The sequence below is a fragment of the Rutidosis leptorrhynchoides genome, unplaced genomic scaffold, assembly GCF_046630445.1.
Source record: "Rutidosis leptorrhynchoides isolate AG116_Rl617_1_P2 unplaced genomic scaffold, CSIRO_AGI_Rlap_v1 contig145, whole genome shotgun sequence".
Lineage (NCBI taxonomy): Eukaryota > Viridiplantae > Streptophyta > Magnoliopsida > Asterales > Asteraceae > Rutidosis > Rutidosis leptorrhynchoides.
This window is the reverse complement of record NW_027266397.1, coordinates 70,297-84,339: the sequence shown is the minus strand read 5'-3', so window position 1 is coordinate 84,339 and position 14,043 is coordinate 70,297. Positions and strand designations below refer to the sequence as shown.

The 14,043-nt window shown below is 39.6% G+C and overlaps 1 protein-coding gene across 1 annotated transcript; it reads right to left on the bottom strand.

Moving 5' to 3' along the window:
• Positions 1 to 4,818: 4,818 nt before the first annotated feature.
• On the bottom strand, positions 4,819 to 13,065 carry LOC139881351 (probable LRR receptor-like serine/threonine-protein kinase RFK1). Its single transcript, XM_071865837.1, has 24 exons — positions 12,969 to 13,065; positions 11,416 to 11,590; positions 10,615 to 10,686; positions 10,423 to 10,491; positions 10,277 to 10,348; positions 9,868 to 9,939; positions 9,704 to 9,775; positions 9,553 to 9,624; positions 9,372 to 9,443; positions 9,193 to 9,264; positions 9,027 to 9,098; positions 8,859 to 8,927; positions 8,557 to 8,622; positions 8,403 to 8,465; positions 8,259 to 8,306; positions 7,941 to 7,984; positions 7,337 to 7,725; positions 7,047 to 7,242; positions 6,700 to 6,846; positions 6,230 to 6,348; positions 5,931 to 6,141; positions 5,593 to 5,830; positions 5,310 to 5,460; positions 4,819 to 5,169 (listed from the first exon to the last, which is right to left on the bottom strand). Exons 1-24 carry the CDS (start codon positions 13,063 to 13,065, stop codon positions 4,819 to 4,821), a joined length of 3,009 nt encoding a protein of 1,002 aa, XP_071721938.1.
• Positions 13,066 to 14,043: the final 978 nt, after the last annotated feature.

Below are 14,043 nucleotides of genomic sequence, written 5' to 3'. Positions count from 1 at the left end.
TAGACTGGACTGGCCAATTTGGTCTAATTAGTGGGAGTGTCGATCCGGTTTCTGATTCCTACAAGTGGAATCAATATTTGGATGGTCCGATTCCCGGTTCCAAGAGGGGGTTGGACTGGACCGAACCAGCTACATATATATTTTTTTCTATTATATCTTCAAAAAATTAGTAAAGTGTGAACTAAATACTCTATCATCCATTAGTACAAAAAAACTACAACACAATAATTCTTCATTTATTGTCACTTTTGTTAATATCTTAAAATTTAACCCCCTCTCTCATTGTGCACGGCCACTCTTTTTTAGAGGGAAAAAAAAGTGATTAGTTCTATTAGACTGGATCAGAACCGATTGTTCGGTCCGATTTTCAATCCTAGGACCAAATGGTATGGTCCCCGATTCCCATTGGGAATTGAACAAGGAACCAATCACCCTTAATGAGAACCCCAATGCTAGGTCTCATGTCCTCACTTGCATGAAGGAAGGGTTGGCGACCCTAATGCCTATGCTTAGGTCCATCAAAAAGTGGCCTTATGACACCAATGCTTGCGCCTTAGTCCATTGAGGCTAGGCTCGAGACACCGGTGCTTGTGGTTGATGCCTCGACATTAGGGCATAGGTCCATAAAGGTTGAGCACAAGATCCTAGTACCCATGTCAAATCTCTAGCACTTGGGCCCGAGTCCACAAAACTCATGCCTAGGTCCCCAACACTCAAGCTCGGATCCTCAAATGCCATGCCTAAGTCATTAGCACTTAGGCTAGGTCCTCGGTGCCCGAGCTCGTGTTTATTAAGGTTGAGGCCTAGGACTCTGGTGCCCATACCTGAGCCCTAGTGCCCTTGCTTAGGTCTTCAGGGCTTATGTTGGGGTCCATTGAGGTCAAGGCTTGAGTGCCCATGCCTAAGTCCCTCAAACCCAAGCTGGGGACCCTAGTGCCAACGCTTGGGTCCCTGGCACTGGTACCTGAATCCATTAAGGCTGAACCCATGACCTTGATGCTTGTGTCCAAGTCCATCGAGGTTAGGTCTAGAACCTTGGTGTAAGGCCCGAGCCTAGCCTCAACGGACCTCGGTGATTCAAATAGGGGTGTCAATGGTTCGGTTTGAGTTCACTTATACCCAAACGGAACCGTTTAGAATTGCGCCTATTTTGACCAAAACCAATTGAAAAATATGGTTTGGTTCGACTATCGGGTTCTTGTTTTCTTTTTCTTTTTTGCCTTCGTATCCTCTGTCACAACAATCTCGCGAAGACGGAGCGTAGCCTTTTGTAGACCACTGCGGCGATATCGCACGTCCCAGCCACCGCCTCAACCTCCCATCTCGTCTCCGCCACACACCTCCCCAGTGGCCCCCTCGTCACACCTCGATACTTCCTCAATCCCCCAATTTGTGCTCTTTGCCGCTGCGACAGCAATTGGTTGGAACTCCGGTCGCGGCAAGTCGATCCTATGTGTCTCGACCTCCTCATTGCCGGAAGAGTCGGGTGGCTTTGCTGTCGGCCACAGAGATATGTACGACTTGGACGTCGCTCTTCTTTCACGATCGACGCCAAGCAAGAGCCGTCTTCAGTGGAAATCGTGGAGTCCAGACTCGGCCTGGTTCAAACGGGAGTGCTTGTGGTTGGTTGGCGCGAAAGGCGGCGATCGCGGAGGAGGAAGAGAGAGTTGTCACGGTGGTCTCGGTGGGTAGTGATGGTAGTCGAATAAGGTGAGGTTGCCATTGAAAGTAGGTGAATTGTAGAGAGAGGGGTGGGATTGGTGGAGGTTAGGGTTAGGGCTCGTACTTTTTTGAATTGGGGAATTTCATAATGAAAAATAAAAACTCGAAACCTAAATGGAACTGTGAAACTACCCGAATTCATTTATGTATTGTCCAAACCGAATGAGACTTGGAATTCAAAGACCCAAAATTCTCGTTCGGTTTGGGTTTAGGTCTGTTCGGTTTTGCTTCGACGTTTTTGACACCCCTAGATTCGGGCATTGTAACTTGGTTCTTGGGTCTAGGCACTAGGGTCCCACACTTGGCCTTTGTGGATTGAAACCCAACCTCGATGGACTCGAGCTTGGGTGCCTAGGATTCGAGCATGGGTGTTGGGTCATTGGACCCAACCTTTGTGGATCTAAGTCGAGGCACCAAGGAGCTGAATAAGGGCACTGCGATCTTGGGTCAGCCTTTCTGGACCGAGGATTGGTATCGTGCCCAGGTCCTCAACACCCTAGTTAGGGTCCACCAAGCTAGACCTAGGACCTTTGTGCTTGTACCCAATTTTCCAACTATATACACATAAGTCACTAGTCCTCAAATAGTATATAACTATTTAGAAAAATCATACTTTCTTTACCAAACAACATAAAATATTTTATACTTTACCAAAAAAAAAAACATAAAATATTTTATTCATTTACACTTTGCAGTCAAACAATGGAATATATTGTCATTTTTTAGGAAATTATTCTCTAGACTGGTTAGATTCTTCGCAAAACAAATAGAGCCCAATGGCTAATCTGTTAGTTTATTGAGTAAAATGAATTTATGAAATATGAGTGTTCAAATGGAACTTGTTTATAGTGAAAGTTTCTATCACTCTCCTCATAGACGTAAGTAACATCAATAGAACCACATGTTTGGTGTTCGAATTAATTTCTCGGTAAAGTTTGCCATGTTGGATTGGCTTGGTTTCACAATAGGAGATTGGACACAATACTCGTTGTCTCTTCAATCATAACTTAGGGAAGTACTATAGAAGGCGAATCCTTTCGACAAGAAGAGTATCAAGAGACTTTGGCATATAGGAGAGGGTTAAATGATCAAACAGCACTCTCCCTAAAATTCTTTGTGTCCTCATCTGGATTCTCTCACTATCATGCTCCACACAAATGTGTCTTTTTAAGTACCTAGCTAGATTATTTTGGAGAGTTTTGTGAACACGTGGGTTAGAAAGTGAGCACGTTTCTTTGATCTTTGATCCTAAAGAATATGAAATGTGCTAAAAATGAAAAGAACTCAGTCAACAATAGAAATATGCCATAAAATGTCTACATAAAGTCACGTACATGCAAAAGATTCAGAGTATCTTGAGAGCCTACAACGGATAGGTGTTTCGTGCCGGTAGATTTTAGTAATTAATAAATTTCAGATTCTCTTGGTAAAAAAAATTTTGGGATTAAGACACCGAACGTCCCTAAACTATGTCATTTTATTCAATCATGTGACTTAACTTACTTTTGTGCAATTAGGTTCCTCGACTACTTTTTTTTTTTTTTTTTAATGTTCGAGTGAGTCTTCCATTAGAAAAAGGAAACAATGTTAACATGTCCATCAAGTTGCCATTAAATTCCAATGAAGCATCATAAGTGCTTTGTGAAAAACTTTAAACAAAATAAAAAGATATTCAAGAAATAGGGAAACACTAAAAACGACACAAATATTAAGAATTCAGAGAGAAGAAAATTCGGAAAAAAAAAAAATTACTATTATGTTTGCAACCGGTGCTAAGCAGTCTTTGCACATTCAACGTTAAACGAGTGACGTGTATTCAGAAATAGTTGTGTAACAAAATTTATTCACATGTCATAATATGTAGGGTTAATACCTGAAAAACCCTAAACCGGTACACCTGTAACAAGTTTACCCCAAACTATTTTTTTTACCATAAAAAACTTCAAACTAATACACTTGTGACAAATTTATCCCCGACCGACCATAAAAAACCCTAAAGTGGTATATTTATGACAAATTTACCCCAAACTAATTTATTATACCACAAAAAATCTCAAACTGATAAATTTGTGACAATTATACCCTGCAGTAAATTGGATTAATACCATAAAAAAATCACAAAAATTGTAAACTGTGACAAACAAAGTGTAAAATCCCAAATTGATATACCAATTAACTGTCACGTGTCATTTGACTTAATTAAAATTTAACGAAAACTAATAGAGGGTAAATTTGTCACAAATGTACCAGTTTGGGGTAAATTTGTAAAAAATGTACCAGTTTGGGGTTTTTGGTGATAAAAAAAATAGTTTTGAGGTAAATTTGTCACAAGTGTACCGGTTTTAGGTTTTTCAAGGTAATAACCCTAATATGTAAAAATTCTTTTATGCTTATAGTAGACTTAATAAAAATCCTCCAAAAAAATTAAATGAGAAGCGGGAGAAGAAGGTGACGGGTAAACTAGGACAGGGGCGACGGACCGCTGCAGCAAGATTTGGCCAGGGATCGCGCAACCCCGGTGAGACAGAAGTCTAGTGAAAACATGACCGATCTATTATTCACGATTAGAAGGGGAGATCTGAGCCCAAAGTATCAGCATATCATCATACCTGATCGTACCTAATGGCTTAAGCCATCGTTTGAGGGTACAAGTGCTTTCAAATTTTCTTTCTAGTCATTTTATCCAGGTGAACCAGATGATGAACCTGACAGCAAATCTCTTCATTTCTTCGCATCAAGTTGCAAAAACAGGTAATTCAGTACACTGTACAATAACTTGGGCACATCTGTATCAATAACTTCGATCGACTTTTCGCTCGAAATGCCGAAAAGAAGTAACGAACTAAGAAATGGGTCACCTATTCAAGCACCAATGCTTCCTTCCTAATTTGTACAGCTTTTGCACATGCCAGATTTCCTCGCCGCTAGGTCTCGGCGAGTTTTTCTGCTTCCACCGATCAAAGTTACTATAGTCGAGAACCTTTTCTTCAGTAACGGCAATGGGATTCCGATTCGCTAGTTTGAGAGAAGCATAAGTTTGGTATGCCGCAGCAACTAATGTTCATGCATTTTATGGGAGGGTCATCGAATCTTGATTTACTCTCGACTCAAGGTGCTTGACGAAGACTGCAACGTGTTGATGGTCGTGGAATTCTGGGTGTGGCATTCGGAATAACTTTGCTGTTGCCCGTGCTTGCGGAGGTCCCTCATGGCTTTGAACCTCAGATCTTCACAGTAGGTGCTTGGCTCCGGGATCACGTCTGGTACAGCCATTTTTCCCTCGAGCATATTCACCACCTCGGACATCGTGGGCCTTAGAGATGGAGATGCATTTGTGCACAAAAGAGCAACTTTTGCCACAATTTTCGCTTCTTCTTCGTTGACTTCAGTCTTTAACTTCTCATCGACAAGTGGCATCAAGTTTCCAGTTTGTTGCAAGTGACATGCCTGCAGCATAATTCAACATAAATCAATACTTCGTCGTAGAGCTATTGAAAAATTCTTATACTGTGAGAATGGAGAACCCAGCCCGATCGTTAATACAGTATGTTCTTGCTGTAAGTCAAGTTGGAGACTTGGAAAATTACCCAATCCAACAGACAGAAAAAGTCATCACTCGGCAGGCTACCGTTATTGCTTTTCCCGCTGACTATCTCCAAGGCCACAACTCCAAAGCTGTACACATCAGCTTTGTATGTGAGGTAACCCCACAATGCATATTCTGGAGCCATATATCCTCTGCAAACAAGATCACGATCTGTTAAATCAACGATCTTAAGAAATTACAGCATCACCAGAGAGCATAATCTATAGTCAAGGTGCTGTTAAGAAATTTTGGGCTTGGAATTTCATAGGGAGAAGATAACGTACATGGTTCCGGCAATTTTGGTGCTAATGTGAGTCTTCTCTTCTTCATGAAGCCTGGCCAATCCAAAATCTGATATCTTTGGGTTTAAATCTCGATCGAGCAGCACATTAGTAGCTTTAATATCTCTGTGGACAATCTTGAGTCTAGACTCTTCATGTAGAAAGGCGAGACCCTTAGCAATCCCAGTGCAGATCTTATGTCTTGAGGGCCAGTCTAGCTGAAGTTGATGATAATCCGGACCTGTAAAACGCAAGAGGCCATAGTTGCTTATTATTTCGACATCTATCTAGGTCCTATTTTGTATGGTGCTTAAATCATAGCTTGTATAAGTAGAACTGACCAAACAAGGCACGGGCAAGGCTATTGTTCTCCATATATTCGTAAACCAGCGATAGTTGATCTCCTTCAATACAGCACCCGTGGAGCTTCACAAGATTTGGATGTTGTAAGCATGATATCATTCCTATCTCATTCAGGAATTCTCGATTTCCTTGTCGTGATTTCGATGAGAGCTGCTTCACCGCTATTACAGTGCCATCATTTAATTGACCCTGCATGCAAACCCAATTATTAGAATAAATTTATAAGAAGGTTGCACGAAGATATATGAAACGGGACAAGACAAATAACAGCATGCACCTTGTAGACAGCACCAAAACCGCCTTCCCCAATTTTGTTTGCAGAATCGAAGTCATTTGTTGCAGCTTTAATTTGTTTCAAGGAAAATGTCCCCGTCTGCAGATCTAGTCCTTCCATGCCTATATGAGCAGAGAATAGATGGAACTTGAAGCCAGAAAACTCAAGAAGGTAAACCCAAAAGAGAGAATTAGATCACTGATCAAGTAGAGACGAATACATACTCTGTAGTTAGGTACAAGTGTGTTCATTAGTGATAGCTAAAGCCGTGGAGCAACAATTGAATGTCTAATTTTATGCAAGCCCAAGTAAATTATTGGCGACTTGCACAGTAGACTAGAGTAGCTGTGTTTTTTTTTCATTCAGTTAAAAAATGACAGGTGGTGAAGCACCGGATCATGGTCTTTTCAAGCAAGTCAGATTGATGACAGAGAACATTCAGTCATATTTATCAAAATTCGTAGAAACTGCACCTTGTCTTCTCTTGGTTCTTCCTCGGAAATGGCCTTTCCACTTAAGTATACAGATTGATAAGAGAACAATGCAAAATGCTCCAGCTCCAACTCCAACTATCACATAAGTAGTCTTCTGTTTTCCACCTCTTGAACACCCTTTGACATCTGCCCAACAGAAACAAGACAAGCTAGTGATGAAAATGATTGGTTGCGCAGCTGGATAATGCTAAGAATCATAACTATCATATCAAAGGGCTTTAGAACCAATGTTTTATGCTTATCAATGGCCTCAAACTTTATGCAGCTCAGCATCAGACTACAGAAACCATCTGGCTATTTGATATAGTGAAAATTTTCAGCCTCACCTGAAACTACAGAAATGGAAGAAATAAGCGGACCATAAACTCCTCTTTTAGGAATCCTTGTTGTCCCTTTTCCAGCAAAAATTAGACGAATCTCCAGCATATTATCGGTCACACTGACATTATAGACTTCTTCTTTTGGCTTCTGAGCAGCACCTGCTGCAATCTCAATATCATAGTCCTTCAGAATCAACTTCCCCTGTACCAAAGTCATTTAACTAAAATTTAATGTGCCAGAGAATTGAAACAATATGCAATGTGAGATACAGGTGTTCCAATGAGAACTTAAGTACCTGAACATAAACATCAAACACCCGCCTCCCGAGGCTGTTATACGTTTTATCATTAGTGAACTGTATCTCTGCAAATCTGAGTTTCACATTGTACATCCCATTCTCCAAGCAATAATGAAAATAAGTCAGTGAAATCGGGGCTGTTCGTGCCGTTGAATCCAAGACTGTGAGGTTTGAGGAAAGTAGATACACAGAATAGCGCAGGTTTTGTTCATCGTTATCATCCATGAAGTCCCCTGTGCTACTGAATCCCCAGAACTCATCACGATTTAAATAGAATTTTGCAGCACCACCTTCTTCATCTTGATCTCCTTGATAGATGATCTTCTGCTTAGATTCCTTGATGGTTGCATCTTTTCCACCACAATTAACATGTAAACAACTCGAGTCTGATAGAAAAATTTCAGATGATTCAGAAAACTTTTGACCTTGACAGAGAGAAACTAACAGAAAACATTACTACAGCACCATGTAGTGGACAAGACCAAACAGTTGATGCTCAAAATGGACAAGTATATAAAAAAATGTAGCAGTTTAACCCAACTTTGAAAATTCCATAAATTCTGTGAGATGGAGAGCAATGATTCAGCAAGTAAATACTTACAACGTGAACATTGGAAGTTCTCCAAGCAAGGAACACCTCTGCCTCTGCAACAGATGTATAAATGAATTAGCCCCGACCAGCAACGATACCCAGACCTTTCATTTCACAAGAAAACTCAGTGCGAATAAAATAAAAAAACTGGGTTTGTAGTCATATGGCCATTTGGCAATCAATATATTTGAACCCTTTGGATAATTACAGATCTGAGACTTCTGTGAAAAAATGCTCATGAATGAAGAGCCATCATATCAAAGATGATCACTTTGGCAACAAAACTGTGCTTTCAACTGGTATTGGGGATGATGAAAGGAATCTTACGAGTTATTTTCTGCTGAGGAGCTCCTAAACAAATTCAAGTTCATGTTCCTGAAGAAAATGGGAGAGTGACAAAATCAGATTTTCCATGAATATCTTACAAAAGATATCTCGAGAGAAATATAGCACAGGTACTGGTGAGCTCACATGTTTTCTTGACAAGCAGGTTGGTGAGGACCTTGCCATGCGAAGTCATTGTATGAAAGATCACTGCACACAGCATGAAGGAAAACTTACTTTAAGATGGTAGGAATCAAGAGGATGGTGAGGGCAATCAACTCAATAAGAACAAGAAATATACACGCTGGTTCCTTCCTTCAGGATTGAGTCTGGAACACTTCCCGTTAATAAATTGCTGGTGAGAAATCTAAGCAAAAATCATGTGACATAATTAACACAATAGGAAAAGAAAGAAACCATTAAAATGACATTCAATCAACAAATGCATTGAATTATCTGGATGCATTATGTCACATGGTAGAGGCCACTAGCATATTTTATCAACAATTTTTTTTTCCTTTTCACTGACATAAGTAAGAGACGGCAATACAAGAAGACTTGCATGAACACATGCATTCACAGGCATGCGAATGATGAACTTACATGAATTTTATGCGCTTTAAATTGATTGTAGCCGGAATTTGCCCAGTCAATTTGTTAAAACTGAGATCCCTAGGACCATGAAGACATAAGGTAAGCAAGCCTACCTTGTTTCAGCTGTAAGAAGACTATTAAAACTTCTCAAGTCAAAAATTAACAAGATTTACTTACAATGATTCTAGATTCTGCAATTTCCACATGTATGCGGGAATTTGCCCAGATAAGTTGCAGCTTCTCAGTACCCTGTAACAATATTCTGCCAGGTTTAACAACTCAAACACCAAGCACAGCACATCCTAGGAGAATCCAAACTCTGTATCGAAGAAATGAGACTAACAATGTCACTAGGCCTGTCATATTATCCAGTGCAGGAAATAGCTGGAGAGGACCATCAATGTCACTAATCCTCCTGTCAACGTATTTAATCATTAGCAAACTGTGATTTAAAAAAATATATGAGTTGCATCTTAACTTAAAAAAGATAAAGAACTAATTGTGAGAAAGCTAATCACTTACAGCTCCAGTACTTTATTCAAAGCAGAAATGTGTGATGGAATGGGTCCTTCAAGTCCACTCGCATGCATTTCGCTTCAAGAGTTGAAGTGTATATGGAAATACTCAGCAAGTAGATTATAATAAAAAGCATGTTGATCATCAAACTTAACCCACACAAAATGTATTAACACCATGATCTTACAGTCTAGTCAGCTGCTTCCAGTTTTGGATAAAACTGGGTATTTTGCCGTTGAAGTTGTTATCATTTATTCTACTGCATTATAAAATATAAAGTGTTAGCACGCATTCAAATTGTAATAGTTATGTAGGAAACAAGCACATAATTGTCTTACAAATCTGTCAGATTTCCTAACGCGGCATATGTAGCTGGCACGTTTCCTGTTAGGTGATTGGAGGACAAAATCCTATGACCATATCATGGCACCACAATAAGTAAATAAAAGTATAAAGCTGGAAGAAAAATAGTCCCAAGCTTAGGAGTATTAAGGTTTCTTACAAATTCTGTAAGTTGATTAAACTCCCAAGCTCGTGAGGAACAGGACCAGAGAACTGGTTGGCTTCAAGATTCCTGATTAAGAAAGTCTATAATTGTTATTAAATTAACCAAATATAATCTTCTGTAATAGACTCCAACTAAATTATCTGAAACCAAAGGCATTTTAGCCATTCTTCTGAAATTCAACAAATAGAGTTTTTTCCAACAGTCATGAGAAAGAAATTTTTGTATAAATGTTCTAGATATACTTCTATAAAAAAGGAAGTGGCAATCAATTGATGGAGAAAGGCAAAAAGAAACTGCAAAGTATAGCTCCCATGGAACGTGCATCTCTGATGATTTCAAAATGCAACAATTTCTCAGGAAAGAAATGCACTGCAAAAATGATTAGATTTAGCATGAAACTTACAGATATGTTAGAGAGGTAATGTTTGCCAATGATGTCGGTATTGCTCCTGATAAGCGATTCACAAGAAGAGAGCTGCATAACCATTTTTCTGTTAATAGTCAATCAGAGGAACATATGATGTGAGGAAATCGAGGAGGATTGGTTACATTGATGTCAACTGCATGGAACCCAACTCATCAGGAATTTCACCACTGAGGCAGTTGTAAGCAAAATCACTGCAATGTGAGAGTTCACCAGCATCTTATTAAAAAAGAAAATTGCTATTTACCCCAAATTATAATTGGACACAAAGTCACAAAATAGTGTAACAGATGAAGGAAGTGGAAACTAATCCTTACATCTCTCTGAGGTAAGGAAGCTTGGCAAGCTCAGGGGGAAGAATTCCGGGTAGACTGTGAAACTTCAGCACTCTGTGATGCATAGTAATCAGATTGATGTTAAGTGCAAGAGATGGCTTCATCGCATATTTGGAAAGTTAATAGTGTAACACCATGAATCAGCATTGAAAATTGCAGATAAGATTGCTGAACTCATATATATACTGAAGAGACCAATTTACATCTTCTGGAAACAGCATAAATAAGCACAAAGATAAATAATGATATATCCCTCTTCTTCACTGATGCCACCAAATTTTGCACTTCAACAACCCCTTTTCTTTTCTGGCAATACATATTAGACATTGCATTTTATGGGCAAATTTCTGGGGGAAATGGTGAAAGTTATCAAATTTTCAATGGCAATTATATCTTATCTTAATTGGACTTGTGAGGGTGATTTTACACTTTCGAGAACAACCATGTCAAGACACTCAAAAACTTTACGTTGCTGCTTTCAGAAATAGCTCAATATCAAGTACAGTTCTAATGGTTGCAAGAGACATTTTGATGAGGAAAAGACTAAAATGTGTATGTCAAAGAGTGGAATAATGATCTTATTTTACCAATGAACTACATCAATCATATTTCCCAACCCTTATGTAATGAAAACTCATAAACAAAATAACGTATGATTTCATTAAAATTCACAGAGATTGGGGCAAAAAACAGTTGTGAGTATGAAGCTATGCAGACTGGTGGAGTAGCATTGAGATGGTAATCAACGGAAGAAGCTTCAGAGATTCGATGAGGGACTTATACATCCTTACGACGTGGCAGAAGGTATTGTTCCCAATGTTGCAATCACAAACAATGCTACTCTCAGCTTCTGGTGGCGGCTGCAGTGCTAACCCAACCCTTTGTATCAAACAATTGTCACCATCAAAATCCCAGTATGTTGACCCCATTGCGCTCGTGATCTCACGGAGAGCATCAACTAAATTACATGAATTGAAAAGAATGCACCATTAGAGAAAGTGAAAGGTATAAGCTAAGATTGTCAATGAAAGGAAATTGACTAATAATGAAGGATGTAGTTACTTTGCCAAAGAAAGTTAATGCTCTAGTAGACACTATTTCCATTTCCTCTCGGTTTTGTTATTATGGAAAAGAACATGAGAAAAATATAGAAACACAAATTGAGTTACCATAGTCCAGAAGTTCAGACCAAAGCCCCTGCTGTAAATGTCATATTTATTTAGTGAATAAGGTCAGCATGACTCTTTTCTGTCAAATGATTCAACCGTGAAGACAACCTATTACTTTTCTGTAATATTGTGGCTTCAGTTGGGAGGGGTAAAGGTACATCTGATGCATCATATAATCAGAAAAATGGAGGTGTATAATGTCGCCTTTAATAATAATACAGTGCTTGCAAGGCAAGTAAAACTGCAGGCGTTGTGTTTTCTGCAACACAATTTATCAAAAGAACTGCTTTTCTATATATCTGCCAGGGCCATCTCTCTCCAGCTCTTCAAGGTCAATCTACCAAGATAGCCACAATCTTGCTAATTATGGTGCGTTCAACAGAAAAATTTATTCAGGCTATAGAATCAGCCTCATCTAGGCCTAAACCAACACCAGAGAGTCAAGTTGAAGCATGTCCAAAGGTAAACAATTGTGTAGAAGATGTGACCAGCAAACAGCAACGACAAGGGTCATTCACTTTACCACAGCGGGACATCTATTTTAGAGTTGTCATAACATTCTCAAGGACACTCGAGATCGCTATACTGACCAGCAAGAAAAGCTACCCAAAAACTGTTTCTGAATAGGTCGGCCAACAAATTTCCATTGCTCGTACCGGTTCCATGAGCCCAAAAGAGAATTTATCCATCCATAAAGCATGTGGCATTCAATAATATACCTAATATAGGCATCAGGCAAATCCACTTAAGGATAAACTGAAATTGCCTTATCCAAATTGGAGTTTTTTAACATAAGAGTCCCATTAATCTGACCGAATAATATAAAATAAAAAAATCCTCTTATCTTCTTTCTTCCGGGCTACAGAAACTGAAACTCCCACCTCTACTTACCAATCAGAATACCAAGATTACACCCATTAAAGTCTAGAAAGGAATCGCAAACATTGGGTAGAGAGATTCTCATATGAATCTTACACTAATTTTCCCCATCTCCCAGTCAACTCCAAATGCTGTCCCATAAAAGGAAATAAAATACAGAACAGAGAAACAGAGCACAACGAGCTAACCCAGATTTCAAGAGAGCAAAAGCTCGCAACTCCCCCACAATTTCTCAGCATCCAAACACGTACTTGCACCGTTCACAGCCAAAAAAAGATTAACTCGTACCTTCCGCTTGGGGCAGCCTTGACTCGGCGAGCCACATCAACCCGAAGCAGCTCAACCCCATGAAAATCAAGAAAACGAACGAGTACTTGCCCGCCATAATCAAGAACCTCGGCCTCCCAAGGAACTAACGGCAAAGAAAACTTCCGAGCTCGACCTCTTCCGCGTCTTGGAGCTCGAGCAAATGGCAAAAAGAACCAGCAAAATGCTGTGCTCCGCACTCAACGTAGGAGTTGACAAAACAAGCGAAACCTCCAGCTCCAGTTCCCGGATGGGAAAAAGAAAGAAAACGGGTGGAAATACTGGACACTCCGGAACAAGTTGACAAGTGGCCGCCGACGAGGAGGGGATGGGATTATGTTTATTCATATCTCGGATTTTATAATTCGATGCATGTCTGACTGGTTTCTGTCCCGTTCGACAAGAATTGAATATTCCGAGGAGCGCAGAAACCATTCGGCAGACGGAGGAAAGGACGTGGACGTTTCCCCCCGGGCTGTCGTTCTCGCAGCGTAACTGGATTGTCCTCGCATGGAGCGAGGTCAAAGTGACCTTGGTCACTGAGGTTAAATTCCATGGGGTTGAAGAACTGTTACCATCAACCTGTTGTACTCACGTGTTAAAAGAAGGCGGTCTAGAGGCATTTTCTCCGGAAGATGAACCAATTATTAAACATGGGTGGTCAAAATATTTTCAGAGAATAGTGATATTGAGTCTTATCGTCTAGATGAATCCAATGAACGAAATAATGGTTTGTGCTTCTCTGTTAAGGATAAGATTTCTGACAAAATGTTGGTAACGTGATATTCATAGAAACTAATCAATCAAATCAAATAATGATTCATTGACACATCAAAGAAAAGTCAAAAAATGGGTTGATTGGCTACATAAAAGCAAAAACTTAAAATTCTAGAGACAATGTCTTTTTTTCCCCCAATTTTTACCATCATTAAACTCTATCCTTTCCAATTCTCTATTATCTCAATAAACGATAAGTCAAGCACCAATAATTTTGATAAATGCAAATTGATCATCAAAAGAGATAAATCGCTTCGGATGGACACACTATTGAAGTCAT